A 14,919-nucleotide genomic window follows, 5' to 3' on the forward strand; every position below is an offset into this window, starting at 1 on the left:
CCACTAGACCTGGTTGCTCAAAGCCCCACTCAACCTGTCTGGCCTTGAACACTTCCAGGGTGGACGCTGGTGTGGCAGGAGGATATTTCAGCAATCTGGTGGTCAGCAGGATCAAGGAAGTGATCATGTCCCTGTGCTCAGCAGTGGTGAGGCAGCACCTCCACTGCCGTGTTCGGTTTGGGGCCCTTACTACAAGAAGTATGTTGAGGTGCTGAACTGTATCCAGGGAAGGGCAGCAACACTGGTGAAGGGTCTAGAGAACAAGACTTAAGAGGAGCAGCTGAGAGAACTGGCATTGTTCAGACTGGAGATCAGGAGGTTGAGGAGAGACCTCGTCGCTCTCTACAACAATCCGAAAGGAGGTTGTAGTGAGATGGGTGTTGGTCTCTTCTCCCATGTACTGAGTAAATGGCCTGAAACTGCACAGGGGGAGGTTTGGGTTGGATATTAAGGAAAAAAAGTCATTCCTGAAAAGGGTGGTCGGGCACCGGATAGGTTGCTCAGGAAGATGGTGGAGCCACTGTCCCTGGAAAACACGTAGAGATGGCACTTCAAGACGTGGTTTAGTGGCCATTGTGGTATTGGGTCTACAGCCGGACTCGATAATCGCAGAGCTCTCTTCCAAACAGAACAATTCTAGGGCTGATTCTCTGCCGCTGGTGGAGCGGAGAGGGTGCGGTGCAGCACGGAGTGTGCTGGGGCAGGCGCGGCCCCGCGGGGGAAGCGGAGCGGCCCGGTGGGGAGCGGCGGGGCCCGGCGCGGCCCACGAGGTGGCAGCAGACCCTTTGCAATGCGGCGGCGGGGCGGGGGCTGTGCCGGGACAGCCCTGCCCCGCGCCGCGCCCCTCCCGCCCGCAGCCGCGCCGGGAGCCGCGGGGCCGCCGCGGGACGGCCGCGGGGGGCAGCCGCCTTCAGCTAGGCCTGGCGGCGCAGGAGGGCAGGCCTGCCCCCGAAAGCCCCATAGCAGAGCATCTCCAGAAGTAACGGCTTCTCTCCGGGGTGTGCGGTGCTCTGCCGTGGAACCCTGTTCCGTTAAGAGCCTGCTTCTGCCACCCACCTGGCAGTTCTCCTCCCTTTCGCCACCAGCAGCACAGCTGGGAGCCGTGCCACTGACACGGTAAGAACTCGGTGTCACTGAGAGCTGTGAAACAGAACAGCCGGAGAAAACTCTATCCGGGCGTTCCTTGCTTTCCCGGGCGCTGGCCCTCCAGGGGCGGCGGGCGGGTTGGAACCCCCCGGGAGGCTCGGGGCAGAGGAGTGCTGCTGGGGCCATGATACCGCCGCAGCACAGGAGGTCTCTCGCCCATCTCACGTCACACCACAGGAAGAAAGAGGCTGGGGGGAAAGTGAAGGCGCTTCCCGTGAGCCGTGTACCTGACAAACCCTGCTGTTAGCAGCCCTTCTCTGAGAGCCAGGTCCTTGGGATCACAGCCGTAAGGAGTCTTGGGGATCATGTGGCGTCACGGCCAGGTGGGCAGGAGGCCCCCTGCAGCAGCGTGAGACAAGTGGGGCTGGGGTTAGCTGCAGCTACGAGGCACAATCAGTAATGCAAACCCAGACACGGCACCATCAAAATTCAGCAGCTGGTAACTATCTGGGGACCAGTGGGGTGATGGCAGATGGCTGGAAGTTTTTCTTTATAAACTGAAAATGCAAACATGGAATCACTGTCTGTGTCGATTTTCCCCCCAAAGAGCTCGGGCGCTAATGGAGACTGCTACACATCTCCTCAATTAAGCAGTCAAGACGTGGTGAATAATAAATGAGCACAGAAAGGCCTGGGCTGCAGCTGGGACAGAGTCCCCGGGTGGCTGCAGCGGGTGCACGCCGTGCTGGCAGAGCGCTCCCAGAACCAGGCTGTGCCAAGGAAGGTCCTCTGAAAAGCGCAGCTCTCTTACTGTAGCCTGTGCCTTCACCCTCGCCTCTTCCACCCAGTCTCCAGCAGCCTGTGGTGCTGCCAGGGGAGAACCAAACCCAAATAGCTAAGTACCATCTCCACGCTTCAGAACTCTTGCTCACTGGCCCCGGCCATGTTTGCGTCTGAAATACATAGACCACTGCTCATTTTAAATGAGTATACAGGAGAGAACAAAGTGAAAGTTGATTAAAAGACAGGACTTGCATTAAGCTGGAACATCGAGTATACATTACATTACATTACAGGTGGATGAGTCCTTTGCCCTGCTCAGTTTTAGCACTGACTTTTGGGCAAAGCATGGGCACAATGGTATTTTACTCTCATGTTGGGTTGCAAATTAACTTTCTTTAAAAGACTGTATGGAGCAGAGAAGAGAAAGTGAATATTGTTTGAGGTTATTGCTCGGGTGGGCAGGAGAACATGAAAATTCAAAACATCCCAGCAGCCTTTAGATGTGGGCAAACTCCTAGCTGTTCAGGCAAATGATTGTTCAATAAATGCAAATGGACAAAGTGAAGCATCACTGAACTTGAGAGATAAAGGTCCTAACAATAGAGGCTTCTTACAGTGTGATTCCAATTTTTTTAAAACACACCCTCCCCCCCCCATGTTTGTATGAGTAAAACCTGGTTTGGGTAACTGGAGCATCAGCTCTTTAAAGTGAAAGATAATTTGGCCAGATCAGCAAATAAGACCATGTAAGATCCTACAAAGAAAGCTTAAAATATGTATCATTGTTTCATTAATAAATGGCTTGAATCCAAGCATAAAAGCGATGTGACTTTAATGGTTTCTCCAACTGGCAGCCACATTCCTTGTTAGCAAGAGATCCCGTGTGGGAACATTAAAATAAGACATCCCCACACAGGCAGGGAGTGATGAAACACAATCTAGCAGCTTCAGCACTCATCAGAGGATGGAGCTTGGTAATAAAATATTCAAATAGCAATTCAGCCTTAAATGTTTCTGTACCTACTGAGTGTCCAGATTCTGGAACTGGGATTTAGAGGTCTTTATATTTGGAAGTGCTATGTTTCTATAAGTAAATAAGAAAGTGGGTGTCAAAAGCTAATAATTATGACCCACTTTGTAGCTGGAAATCTAACTGAATAATTCAAACCTGTATTTTGTCTTAGTCCAGGAAAAGATCAAAATCTAGCATCTCTTTCTGAATAAATCTTTGTAAAGTTGGCATGCCACAGGTGGAAGAGGGACCATGTGATGTGGTAGGTTCTCATTTTTTGCTTCAGTAGACTCATTTTTTATTGAATAGCAGAGTAAATATTTAAGCAAAACTAGTGTAAACTGCTGGCAGGTATGCCATGCTAAGTAGCAGTCATTTACTTTTAAATAATTAAAAGTCAATATACAAGCATAGCATTCTTGTTGCAGTGTGGCATATAGCACCATCGCTCTGCCTATGTGTCACTTCAGAGCCTGATTTACTAACAGAACATTTAGCTCAGCTCATTAGAAAACAGAAAGACAGACTCAAAAAAGGATGTTTTTAAAAACCATCCCTCTTTATATATTTTGGGTACACAGACACCAACTCTTTTTTGGGTAAAAGCTGAATCTGCATTACTTGTGGGGCTGATAAGGAAGCTCCGATTTCCTTTGCATTATGCATAGTAAAAGTGTCAGGATGGCTCTGATGGTGTTTAATTAAATATTTGGCAGTGCTTAATTAATTAAATATTTAAACATTAAATACTAAATAGGATGTGATATATGCTTAGTGGACATTATGTCTCAATAGCCATTAGTCACTAAATAGGACTCAAATTGGCCCTAGAAGACTCCCCTTAGCTAAGCAAGGTCTTAAGTACATGCACTTTTGGATCTTCATTAATAAGTAATAGAGGCCAATTCTGACTATGTAGCAACAGAGAGATCCCTATTAACAGAAATGTTAATGTCTCCCTTTCAAACCAAGCTCTTCAGATCAGACAGCAGATAACGTGTTCAGAGCAGAAGGGTGAGATGTGTTCCCTCAGGTGATAACACAGGGGAGCAGCCGTTGTGGAGGGCAGCAACGAGGGAGAACCCCACCAAGGCCACAGGATGCCTACTGCCACCTTCATAAGGAAGAACAAGGACACAGTGTTCGGATGACTGTTGTCCATCAGCCTCATGATACCTATATATGGGACTGGTTTGGGTTAGCTTCAGTGGATTTAAAACTAATTACATGGTTTAACATTCACACACACGCTCGCTGCAAGGGTCTCACCCAAGGAGCTGTGTACTGCCACCTCAGTGCAAATGAGAATCAGGCTCCACACACCCACCCTCTGCCAGATTCCCACAGGTGTTTGCCACCAGCTGATCCAATGAAACATTACCACATGCCAGCACTCTAAACCCATGTTTTCCCCTAGCATCTACACAATTGAAACCTTAAGCATGTGCATAAGCACTTAGATGAAGTGAGGTCGATGGAAAAGAGAGGGATTGATACTGTCAAGACTTTTTCTGTAAGACATTTTTAGCAAGGAAACAGCATTTTACAAGCCCTTGTGATTTTGAATTTGCCATTTCATTCTTGTCTGTTCTCTAGAAGACTACTAGTGGCAAACACTTCATACTTCTCACCTCAGTGATATTTTTGCTAAGATTTACAATTTTGACCACTAAGTCCCAATGCAGCACTCCAGTGTGCATATTCGCAGTTCCTCTCAGTGTCATGTTGCTCAGCTGCGGTTTCACAGCCCACACAGATGGTGCCCAAGGGACTCTGGCTCACTGGGGAGGGCAGGCAACACTGGCACCCACCTTGCCAGTAATCCAGGGCTTTTCAGGGAGTGGTAAACCAGTTGTAATATAAAGAAACTCTGAGATTGCTTTAAATGATGCCAAAGTCAAATTAAAACCCAGCAAGGGGATCTGTAATAAGCTCAAGACTCCTTTTGTTTGAGGATCTGATGTAAAATGTCACATGCCAGCAGTTGGACTGCCGAAGGGGCAGCAGTGGCTAGACAGCAGGACCAAAGCATGGAGCTCAGCACACTCCTGCCCTCTGCTTTTCCACAGCTTCAGCTTTCATACATCTTCTGTGCCTGCCAGGCTGCATACATGCTGATAATCCGATTGCACTTCTGCCTAGTAGTTTTTACTTGAAATATCATTGAGTTAGCTCTTGAGGGATTTGTGTCTGGTGACATATATATTGATATTGAAGTCAGAGGTTGCCTATTGCAAAGATCATCTTGATAGGATGATTATGAAAAAAGCCATGCTGGTTAGAAGACCCTCTAACTAGATTTGGTCTTCCTTCAGCTGCACATTAGCAACTCCTGGTTTCTTTCTCAGTTTTAGTGATCCAATCTTTTTTTCCTCTGAATTTCTCCTTTGGGAGCTTTCTACAGAGACATTTTCATATATCATGCTATTCTCTGCAGAAATCATTTGCTCGATAAGGAGACTGGATTTTTTTTAATTGTAACATTATCAATGTTCAGTAGCAGCCACATTGCCCACAACTACACATGGCACAGACTGGAAAGGACTGGCCCTGCATCAAAGCCATCTTAGAAGCAAATTAGTCCTCTCACCTTCATGTTTCCACAGTGTGCAGCTCCCAGGGCATCTGGGACCAGCTTTGGAGGGGAGGACACAGCTGCCAGAAGCGGTGCTCTGCAGAACACATTCCTCCGCCATTTTGCTCCATGCAAGCTCCAGCTGCACCTTGTATACATTTCAAGAAACTGTCAGTGATGGGATAGGCACTTTAAAGCAAGCACTCTTACCAAAGATTAAGCAGTACAGCCAGTTGCTGACTTACCAGCTAACTACCAGACTCCCATTTATTTTTCAGTTCTATTGCTTCTCATTGCACAGTGTTGTCAGAAGACACCGTCTGCAGAACACAAAACAAGTATCAGTGCCACATATCCTAGGAATGCAGACAATCTGCTCAGCATCCTCTGCCCATGTCACCTTCCCAGGCGAAGTGAGGTGAGCCCTTCTGAGCTGCAAGCAGGTGGCTCTCCTCCCTGAACTCCCTGCTCTCTTGGTTATTTCTCTTGGTAGCTTTGCATGCTTGCTGCGTGCTGTTAAAAGGCTTTTCATTTCCTGACAATTTATAAATATGTATTGGGCCTGAAGGATGAGAGTAAAGCAACTGCTGTTTCTTTTTTTAAAGAAAATTAAACATGACAAACTTAGTTATTCATGCAAACCATCCGCCTGTTATCTCTGATTATGCAGGATCCAAATGGTGAAGCTGAGTGAATGAGTGCATTCATCAAAGTAACTGTCAGAGGCAGGAACACCAGTTTTAACCTACCTCTACCTATTCTCTTTTGAACTTACATTTCATCATCTTCAACAGGCAGTGCAGTTCCTTGGTACCAAAAGCACCTATTTCACTACTATCTCTCTATTTTAAGGGGATTGATTAGCCTCCAGAGAATGGAGAAGAAACCCTGTGTGTAGTACTCATGCTTTAAAACATCACTTCATAGGGATATTTTAAGCTCACAGGCCAGAACATATGGTATTTCAGGAACAGAAGCTGGAAGCACAGTGCATGTGTATTCCTTCACACACCCAGCATGGAAGGAGGTGAAGTGTTTTGTGAATCCTTGGTGTGTGTTCATGCGTACGTTACTGTGCGTGGGAGAAATAAGCAGAAATAAAATTCAGGCACTAAAAAGTGACAGATTTATTTTCACCCATCCACCAACCTGTCCCACAGCAGCAGAGAAAAGCTGGGATACGTCAACTTGAGAAAACAAAAACGATTGCATCATACTGTCTGATAGTTGTGGCAAGCAACACAGCTCGCTGCTCTGTTTTAATCCAGAAAAGCTGCCTCAGACAGCAGTTCTTACATTCAGGAAGTCAGGTGCATCTTCTGAGGAGGCTCCCTTCCACCTGGTGCAGGGAAGAGGCTCCCAAGTTTGAGGCCAGGTCTCCTCCTAAGGTGGCAGTTCTGCCTGCAGCCTGGGCTCAGCCATTGGCATCAGAAAGCACTGTCCTCCCTGCAGGCACTTCCATGGGGGCCAAGGAGGACCATCTTGCTGGGCCTCCAGGCACAGTCTTGCATTTACTTTCCTTCAAATGGGCTGTTAGACCAAATTCCTCACCTCATTCTTAAGCATGTTAGCCTACCCGTTCAGCTGCTTGCAGGCAACTTACACAGAAGGAGACTCAGGTCATTTGCAGAACATAGAAGTAGCTGAGGGGGTAAGAGCATTTCGGCAGTGCTGTTGTGGTGCTAACATCATATCTGTGTGGCCTGTCATCTCTGCCTGAACTGCAACAGCTTGCAACAGAAACTAGACTCCAGCACATGCTCATGTCGAGGTACTTGCTCTGCCCTAGGTGTGCACATGTAACTCTCAGTAATGCTTTTTAATGCCTTTTTATTTATCTCAGATTACACATACACACTGTGGGGGGGGGGGGGCAGCTACTGCTTAATGTGGCACTCTCACATCCTTGTGCAAAACTTGCATGTTAATAAATCAGTTGCAAATCTTCTTTTCTTGTTCCCACCCCAAAACATGAACATTGTATTGAATGGTACCTTCTGATGCTCAGGAGACATCAGAGGCTTCCTGCTTCCATCCTGCACTGCCTTTCACTACCAATCCCTCTCACAAGGATCAAAGTTACAAGCTTTTGGTGGCACAGACATCAGCTGCCAGCCTGATGGTGCTGTTCCATGACACACAGGTCAGACAGGCAAGGGATTTTCAGAGTAGGGTGGAAGGCAAGAAGGACTTCTTGTAACTTGCAATCCCTTCTGTGGTACAAGATGATGCTTTAACATCAGGAAAAAGCCACAGCACTCTCTCCACTGTGATTTACACTCTGGTTGAGTCAGCCTGACAGCAGGACTACTTAATGCTACCCTCCGCCCCCACTGTTACAGAGTTATGACTTTAAATGCTGAATATGAATCAAGATTTTTCTTTCCATTCAAATCCTCCTTCTGTCCTTCTTATCTGACTCATTTTCTAGCTGCCCACTGACCTTCATGCTAATTGATCATTACTAATAGATAAGGGTAATGCAGCTTTTGAACTGTACTTACTGCATGCTTTATACATCTTGATTGGCACAGGCTGCATTTTTTTTCTTGCCTGGACTAAGATCATCTGAAATAAATCAAAAGGCAGTGGACAATACTTTGAGAATACCATTGCATGCTGGAGTAAGCTGCTCTGCTACCATGCATTACCACCAGGAGTGGGGATTTGCAGAAGGATGGTTGAGATCAGCTCTTTAAACACCCCACATTGCATCTTGGTGTCCCTGACCCCTCTGATTCACACCACCACTGCCACTTCACCTCCCAGAAAGGGGCCTGAATTGATTGCTTGGATTGTAAATACTCACTGGGTGCACCTCCCCAAAGGATGAGGTGCTTCATGGATGTTAGGTCATGAAGCCATGCAGCATCTCATGCATCTGGTGAGCTGAGAATATCTGCCTTTGGATACAGTGAACTGCAAAGAATTTAAGTGACTTGTCAGGCATTATCAGGAAAGCCCAAGGTGCAGCTGAGAACAGTTGCTGCCCATCGCCTCCTCTGCAGCTCTCTGATAATGCCAGCCCTCTGCAGTGCACTAATACCAACAACCACATTTCATACACAAATGGATTATTACTGAAATCTTATAGATAAAGCCATTCATCTTCTGAGGCCCTAGGGAGTCTGAGTAGTTAATACATATCACAGCAGAAAGATATATACAGCACACAATACAAAGGACACAGTGAGAAGCACATATAGAAGCACTGAAAAGGAGAGAAGAGCCAGAGCCACAAAGCAAGTCTGCCCAAGATACACAGCTCAAAGATGTGCATTCAAGTTGATCTTCAAGCACTTTCAGGTGTGTCTTCATGAACTAAACATGAGCTAAAAACTTCAAACTTCAGTTGTTCAGCCACCAATTTTCTTAGAAATGCTCTTTACAATAGAGCAATGATCAGACTTTATTATTATCAGATTTGCACATGTGTGGTACCAGTTGCAGGTGAAAGCAGGTGCTGGAGACTCAGGACACCCAGCCTGCCCAGCCCAGGTGTTTGTACATCTGCCCCTTTATCCAATCACAGTGACAAAATTAAGAGCAGATATCCCAGTGCCCTGTTTTCACCAGTGCTCATACCCTGGTGATGAGCACTCTTAAGAAACCATTTCAGGCAGAATAGAAAATTAATGAGGGAATAAAAGAGGTTGAGTCACACATCTTACATCTCAAATATGCCTTGCACAAATTGGCCGTGATGAATTGTTGTATGAAGCCTGGGTAAGGCTCCTTGCTGGTCAGAATACAGATAAAGCATGTGTAAGCTTCTCACATACTGAACAAAGCTCGTTAAGGGAAAGATGCTGTTTATCCTTTTAATTCTGACCACATCATTCACTCGTCATCTTATTTAGACCCTATTTTTCCTCAGACTGGCAGGTGATATGATTGCATTGGCCTCGATACAATCACAGCTCACACACTACTTGATAATCCAGCAGCACTGACCAGAGCTTTTGTGCTGGTGCAGCTGGGAGAGCTGAGTGCCTGCGCATGGACATCCCACCCCATCAAAACCACGTGGCCCGCATAAAAACAAAACCAGGCAACTTTCAGTCCATGAATATACATCTCACTCAAAGCAAAAAGGAGGCTCTCCAGCAGCAATGCCAAACACACAGATTAATGACAATGCTTTGCCTGTGAAAATGGCCTTGCTGAGTCCAAACACGTTCTCCTGAGATGCCAGATTTTTGTAAGTTAGCGAAAATGTTGAGCTGTCTGTTTGCTTTAAACAATTATGTCAGCTCTGCAAGTAAAATATGTTCTTGCCTGACCTCCCCATGCTGCTAGATAGGGCAGCATTTGGCTGTCTCTTGCTTTAATATAGACATCAGGGGACAGCTGGAGAGTTTCTTGGGAAGAGCAGGGCACAGCCAGCAAGGTGAGAGGTGCAGGGACCAACAGGCTCTTGCAGCAATGTGCTTTATCACCTGCTGGACCACAGTGAAACCCTAATGCCCCGACTTAAACCCCTATCTGACCGGGGCTTGCAGCTATGTCTTAAATACCAAGTTAAAACTGAACTGTTTTGTGAAGAGAGTCCCTTAAATAGAAGATGCCTGGTGCTATACTTAATACAAAAAATAGCCCTAAAGCAGACAAGACAAAGGAGGCTATGATTGCTGCTCCCAACTCTCTCCCCAAAAGGGGAGTTGCTGCAGAAAGAGATGAAATGATTTATCCCATGTCACAGTAGAACTTTTTGGGAGAGCTGGGAATTGCAGAGGCTTCCCCGGGTGCCCACTTAGTACATTAAGCAGAAACTCAACCTTCTTCTCCACAGCACCAGGCCAGAGGCCAGGTCAAGCAGCCTCCATCCTGGAACAGCCTGTCAGTGCCTAGCACTGAGCTGCTGAGCAGAAAAACAATCGCTGTCAACAGCGAGAGCACAGCAGCAATATTTATATCAGAGCTAATGTAAGTAGACAGCAATTGCTTTCTTATGATTTATACCAAACACACCAGGTCCCTCCACCACCTTTCCAAAGGATACTCAGCTGTGGCCAGGGGAACTGCACTGACACTCTATACCAATGGAGCTGGGCTAATGCCAGCCTGCTAGGATATTCTCTCATGCAAGCAAGTGCTCTCTTGATTTCCCCTTCCCTCCCCCCCACCCCCCCAGCAAAATAAATCACACAAATGTAGTTTACCCTACTTGACTTGAAATCACACAAGGCTCCAAGCCTGGAAGGTGCTCAGGAGCTCTGCTCAGACAAACCTGGGCTAAATGGCAACAGACTTAGATGAATTGCAGTACAAATAAAACTAGAGGGCAACCTAGTGCCAGTGCTAGCACATATACATATCCCAAATATTTCACTGCCATTATCTCCAGAGCCCATCTAGGCAGTCTTCTGGCATGTGGAAGATCTACTTTAGGAAAGCCAGAAACACACTGGGGATGATGCTGAAAGGGTTGATTATAGCCAATTTTGAACAAATGGGGGAAAAAATCACAGGGCTCCTTAGTTTTGCTGCTGCACTGGAGGGGCTGTGAGATGACATATCTAGGAACTCCCCAGGCCACAGAGCTCCTGAACACGCTGGTGTCCCACGTCAGAAACTCATCCTGACCTGCAAGTTCACACAGAGCTGGCTGTCTTGTAGCAGAAACCTCCTGCACCTTTTAAATACTTGTAAAAGTACATTCTAAGGATGTAACTGCATGTAAAACCAATTTTGGCTGAAACACAGCACAAAAATGTGTGCACAAAATACACAGTGGATAGAGAAGGTATTTCCCGCTTTATAATCACATGAAGAGAGAACATAACTATGCAAGAAATCCAAAAGCTGTGATGCTTTTTTGTCACTGAATTTCCACTTCCGAGCTAGCAGGAGGCAAGAGGGCAGCTCAGCTTTTCCTTTCCAATAGTCAGATACAGTTTAGCATCAGAAAGTCTTTCAGAATGATCACAATCCAGGAGAATACATATAATTCCCTTTAAAATAATTTGGAGCTTCACTGGTTAGAAAATTGTTATTTCTGCTCCAATGCCAGAGAATTCCATTTATAATTATAGAAATTAGAATATTCTTTCATATCATCTCTCTCTTAGTTCAAACACTATCAGCTTTTAAAACTACTGCTACACCTCAAGCAGCCCCGGGTCACCCCTGCTGCAGAGGAATGCAGACATTCATGCCTCTAGAATCAAGCTCTGAGTAAAAGAGAATGAAGCATCTTTTTTTGACATTCCAGGACAAATTATCCCAACCACCAGTGACTGTTTGGATGCAACCTTCAGTCAGGTGAAATTAGAACAAAAATATACTAAGTAGCTTCTCCAGAGCATGGACTTATAATGCCTTGCGGAGATGCCACAAGCTAAGGACCACATTCAGTGAGCAGACCAAGAAAAGCCATGTAAGAATCTCCAGCAGAAGGCAATGAAAACCAGTAAAGCTTTGCTACTGTCTGTTCTCTCAGAATCAGGACATAAAGGGATAAATTCTCATGTCCCAAACCAATAAACATAAAATTATCTTAACAGGGTAATTAATCATCCTGAAGCATTAATCAGGTGAATTAAAAAAAATAATCAACTGTTTCTGAGGAAATAGCTGTTCCAAGGCCACAGCTGGAGACACACAGCTCAAATCTGGCCCAGTCAGAGAAGCAAGACAACTCCAAACACACAGGAGCCAGTCCAGACTCATATCCTGAGGATTAGTGTTTGTAAAGATACAAAGAAGATAAATCAGTTGCTTTAATTTGCGGCTGCATTAAACAGATTGTCTCTGTAAATTTAGTACCTGCTTTTGCAGTTCCAACTGGAATTTAGTACCTTTGCTGATCAGAATCGATAACTTTAATTGGTAGTTTAGAGTTGGGTCCAAGGTGCATTGACACTAATGAAAATTAGTAGCTTAATTCGCCAGCCACACAGGGAAGTGTGCCAGGAAGGTGGTGGGAAAGCAGAAGAAGGCTGCTGCTGTCTGCAGCTTGCTCCTTGGAGTTTGGAGCGCTGGGACATGACAGGGCTGAGGCAGGCAGGCAGCTGCAGGAAGGCATGCAGGCAGCTGGTCATGCGTGCCCAGGAGTCCAGGTAGTGGCTGCATCACTGTGCAAGCAGACACAAGGGCACAGAGAAGTTGTTCACATGCAAGCATAGAGGAGAGCTGTGACCCTGGCCTGCTGCTCAGGAAGGTCAGACCACATGAGTGTGCAGAAAGACCCGAGAGAGGTAGGCTCCCAGCATCACACAGCCAGGCTGCTTGGTAAGCATCAGGGCTTCAAACACGCCAAGTGGGTCTCTTCCTCCTGAAGGAGGAAACTTCTCCTTGTTACTGACCCAGCACCAAACACAGTTCTGCAGTAGGAGAGGAGGCAGGGCTGTTCCTGCCTTCACTGGGGGAGTCCAGCAGCAAGCTGCCTCCTGGCAGGACACCCACCACATCATACTAGAGACCACCTCCAGTGTCTACTCTTAACAGCGACCTCTGCTCTCTGAATTGAAGAGGCTGTATGCATCAAAACCCAGAGTATCTGCCAATTAAACTCTTCTGGTACAGATCAAAACTAAAACACAGTCACCATGAAGGAAGCATATTTGAAGTCCTCACTATCCAGCAACTAAAGAGTCCAGGCTGGCCCTGCTGCCTTTGAAGCATGCCTGCTGGCTGCGTGTTTCTGTGGTGCTCACTCCCAATTACAGCTCTTTTTAACTTCTCTTGCCTTTTTTTTTTTTTTTAAATTTAAAGAGATTGAGAGGAATTAAAAGACTCTCATCAATCAGATTTATCAAATAAAACTGTAGAGGTAAGGCCAGCTGCAGCTACACATATCAAACTCAGCTGTAGATCCAAAAATGACTGCAATTCATAGTTAGGGTGCTCAGCTTTTTGACAGTTTAGCAGTAAAGCTAATGCCATCACTGCATTCCTAAGCCTACAGAGGTGCCAGACTCTCTACTAGGTAATGGCACCCCAGGATCAGTCCCTGTGCAGGGGTTGGTACTCTGCACACTGAAGAAGGGGGTGTCTCTGCTGCTCTTGCTGCCTGGCCACTCACTTCATATACTACTGTGATGTCTGTTCTTGGAGCTCATGAAAAGCTCAAGAGCCCTTTGGTTCCTTTTCCTTGTCCCTGCACAACATGTGTGGCTGAACAGTCTGAACACATCGTTTATCTAAAGCAGCATGCACAGGTTACTCCAGTCATGAGTGTTTGAGTGAAAGAGGAGAAAATAATGCCAGAACTTCTTGTTGGTTTGTATGGGTCAATATTTTATCAGCCTCTACAAGTTTTGCCTCGCCAAGGTTTGCTTCTGTTGAACACCATTAGCTGTGTGACAGTGCATCCAATGAAGTGCAAAAGCAAGTAACATCCCCAGATACCTGCACAAGGATCGTCAGGTGTGAATGAGAGGTGCATCAAGGAAGCAGGAGCTGGAAATGAGCAGACGTCTTGCAAATGGGAAAAGTCAGAGGTGGGGCAGTCTTCTCTCTTCTGCCTAAAATCACTGTTCTTATCATGTAACCCCCACAAGCACTGCCCACGATTCTTGTAGAAGCAGGCTCTGATAGCCACTGCTTTTTGCAAAGCCCCTGACACAGTCATCCTCCTACTATAGCATAGTGTCAAAAGAGCATCTAGAAACCACAGTATTCTCCTTGCTCCCTCTGCTTTGCCACACTGCTTTCCTAGTGGCCAGTAAAGAACATCCCAGTGATTGCTACCACTTACAAATAATAGTCCCCTCCCTATTAAAAATCTAGGAATTTCAGGGACACAGAGACACATGGAAAGACACCTTGAGAAGCAAAAATGTGGAGATACTTTATGATGTTCCTAATTATGTTAACAAAAAAGTTGCAAAAACATAGAAGGGTGTTTTCCCACCCTAGCTGACTGCACACACTAGCCTCACACATAGGCTTTACCCTAGCCTCTCCTGCATCAGAGCATCCATGGAGATGCCCTCCAAGATGAAACATCACTGCCAATTTTTGCACATACATTACACCATTGAATAGCATCTTGTCCAGAAAATAAGAGCATGACATTCACTTTCCCTTCGGAGCACCCCAGTGGCTTCGCCCTGCAGTGCAGCTGTGTTTCTGGATGGCTTTCAGGGCCCTCTGGCACCCTGTGTCATTGCCCCACACTGTGAGGCCAGCAATGCTCACCCAGCAATGCTCCAGCTCACACAGCTCCTGGGCAGCTGCCAAGTCTGAGCACGCACTTGCACCCGTAGGACATCTCAGATTAATGCACAGCCACTAACGCTGAAAAATACCAGTTGGCTGTGCTGAAACCAAAGCCCACTGCTTTTCCACTGTCCAGCAGAAAGAGGTGATGGTACAAGCTGTCTTTGGCTCCTCTCAGCCAAATACCCTCTACCAGGGGCACAGGACTCACTCACCTGGGCTCTCAAAGCTGATTTCTGCAAATGCAGATGCTTTGGTGTCAACCAGCTTCTTCGGCAGGGGCCTCCAGACTGCATCT

At 46.4% G+C, this 14,919-nt stretch overlaps 1 protein-coding gene across 1 annotated transcript in view; it reads right to left on the reverse strand.

Moving 5' to 3' along the window:
• URI1 (URI1 prefoldin like chaperone) overlaps positions 1-14,853 on the reverse strand; it is an 82,948-nt gene extending 68,095 nt beyond the window's left edge. Inside the window, exons 1-3 of the mRNA XM_064160285.1 lie at positions 14,837-14,853; positions 5,702-5,776; positions 5,472-5,604 (exon numbers count right to left, since the gene is read on the reverse strand). Of these exons, the coding sequence (XP_064016355.1) occupies positions 5,472-5,477 (6 nt within the window). The 5' untranslated portion in view covers positions 5,478-5,604; positions 5,702-5,776; positions 14,837-14,853. The remainder of the gene's footprint in view (positions 1-5,471; positions 5,605-5,701; positions 5,777-14,836) is intronic.
• Positions 14,854-14,919: the final 66 nt, after the last annotated feature.

This window comes from Pogoniulus pusillus, chromosome 20 (assembly GCF_015220805.1).
Source record: "Pogoniulus pusillus isolate bPogPus1 chromosome 20, bPogPus1.pri, whole genome shotgun sequence".
In the NCBI taxonomy this organism is placed as follows: domain Eukaryota; kingdom Metazoa; phylum Chordata; class Aves; order Piciformes; family Lybiidae; genus Pogoniulus; species Pogoniulus pusillus.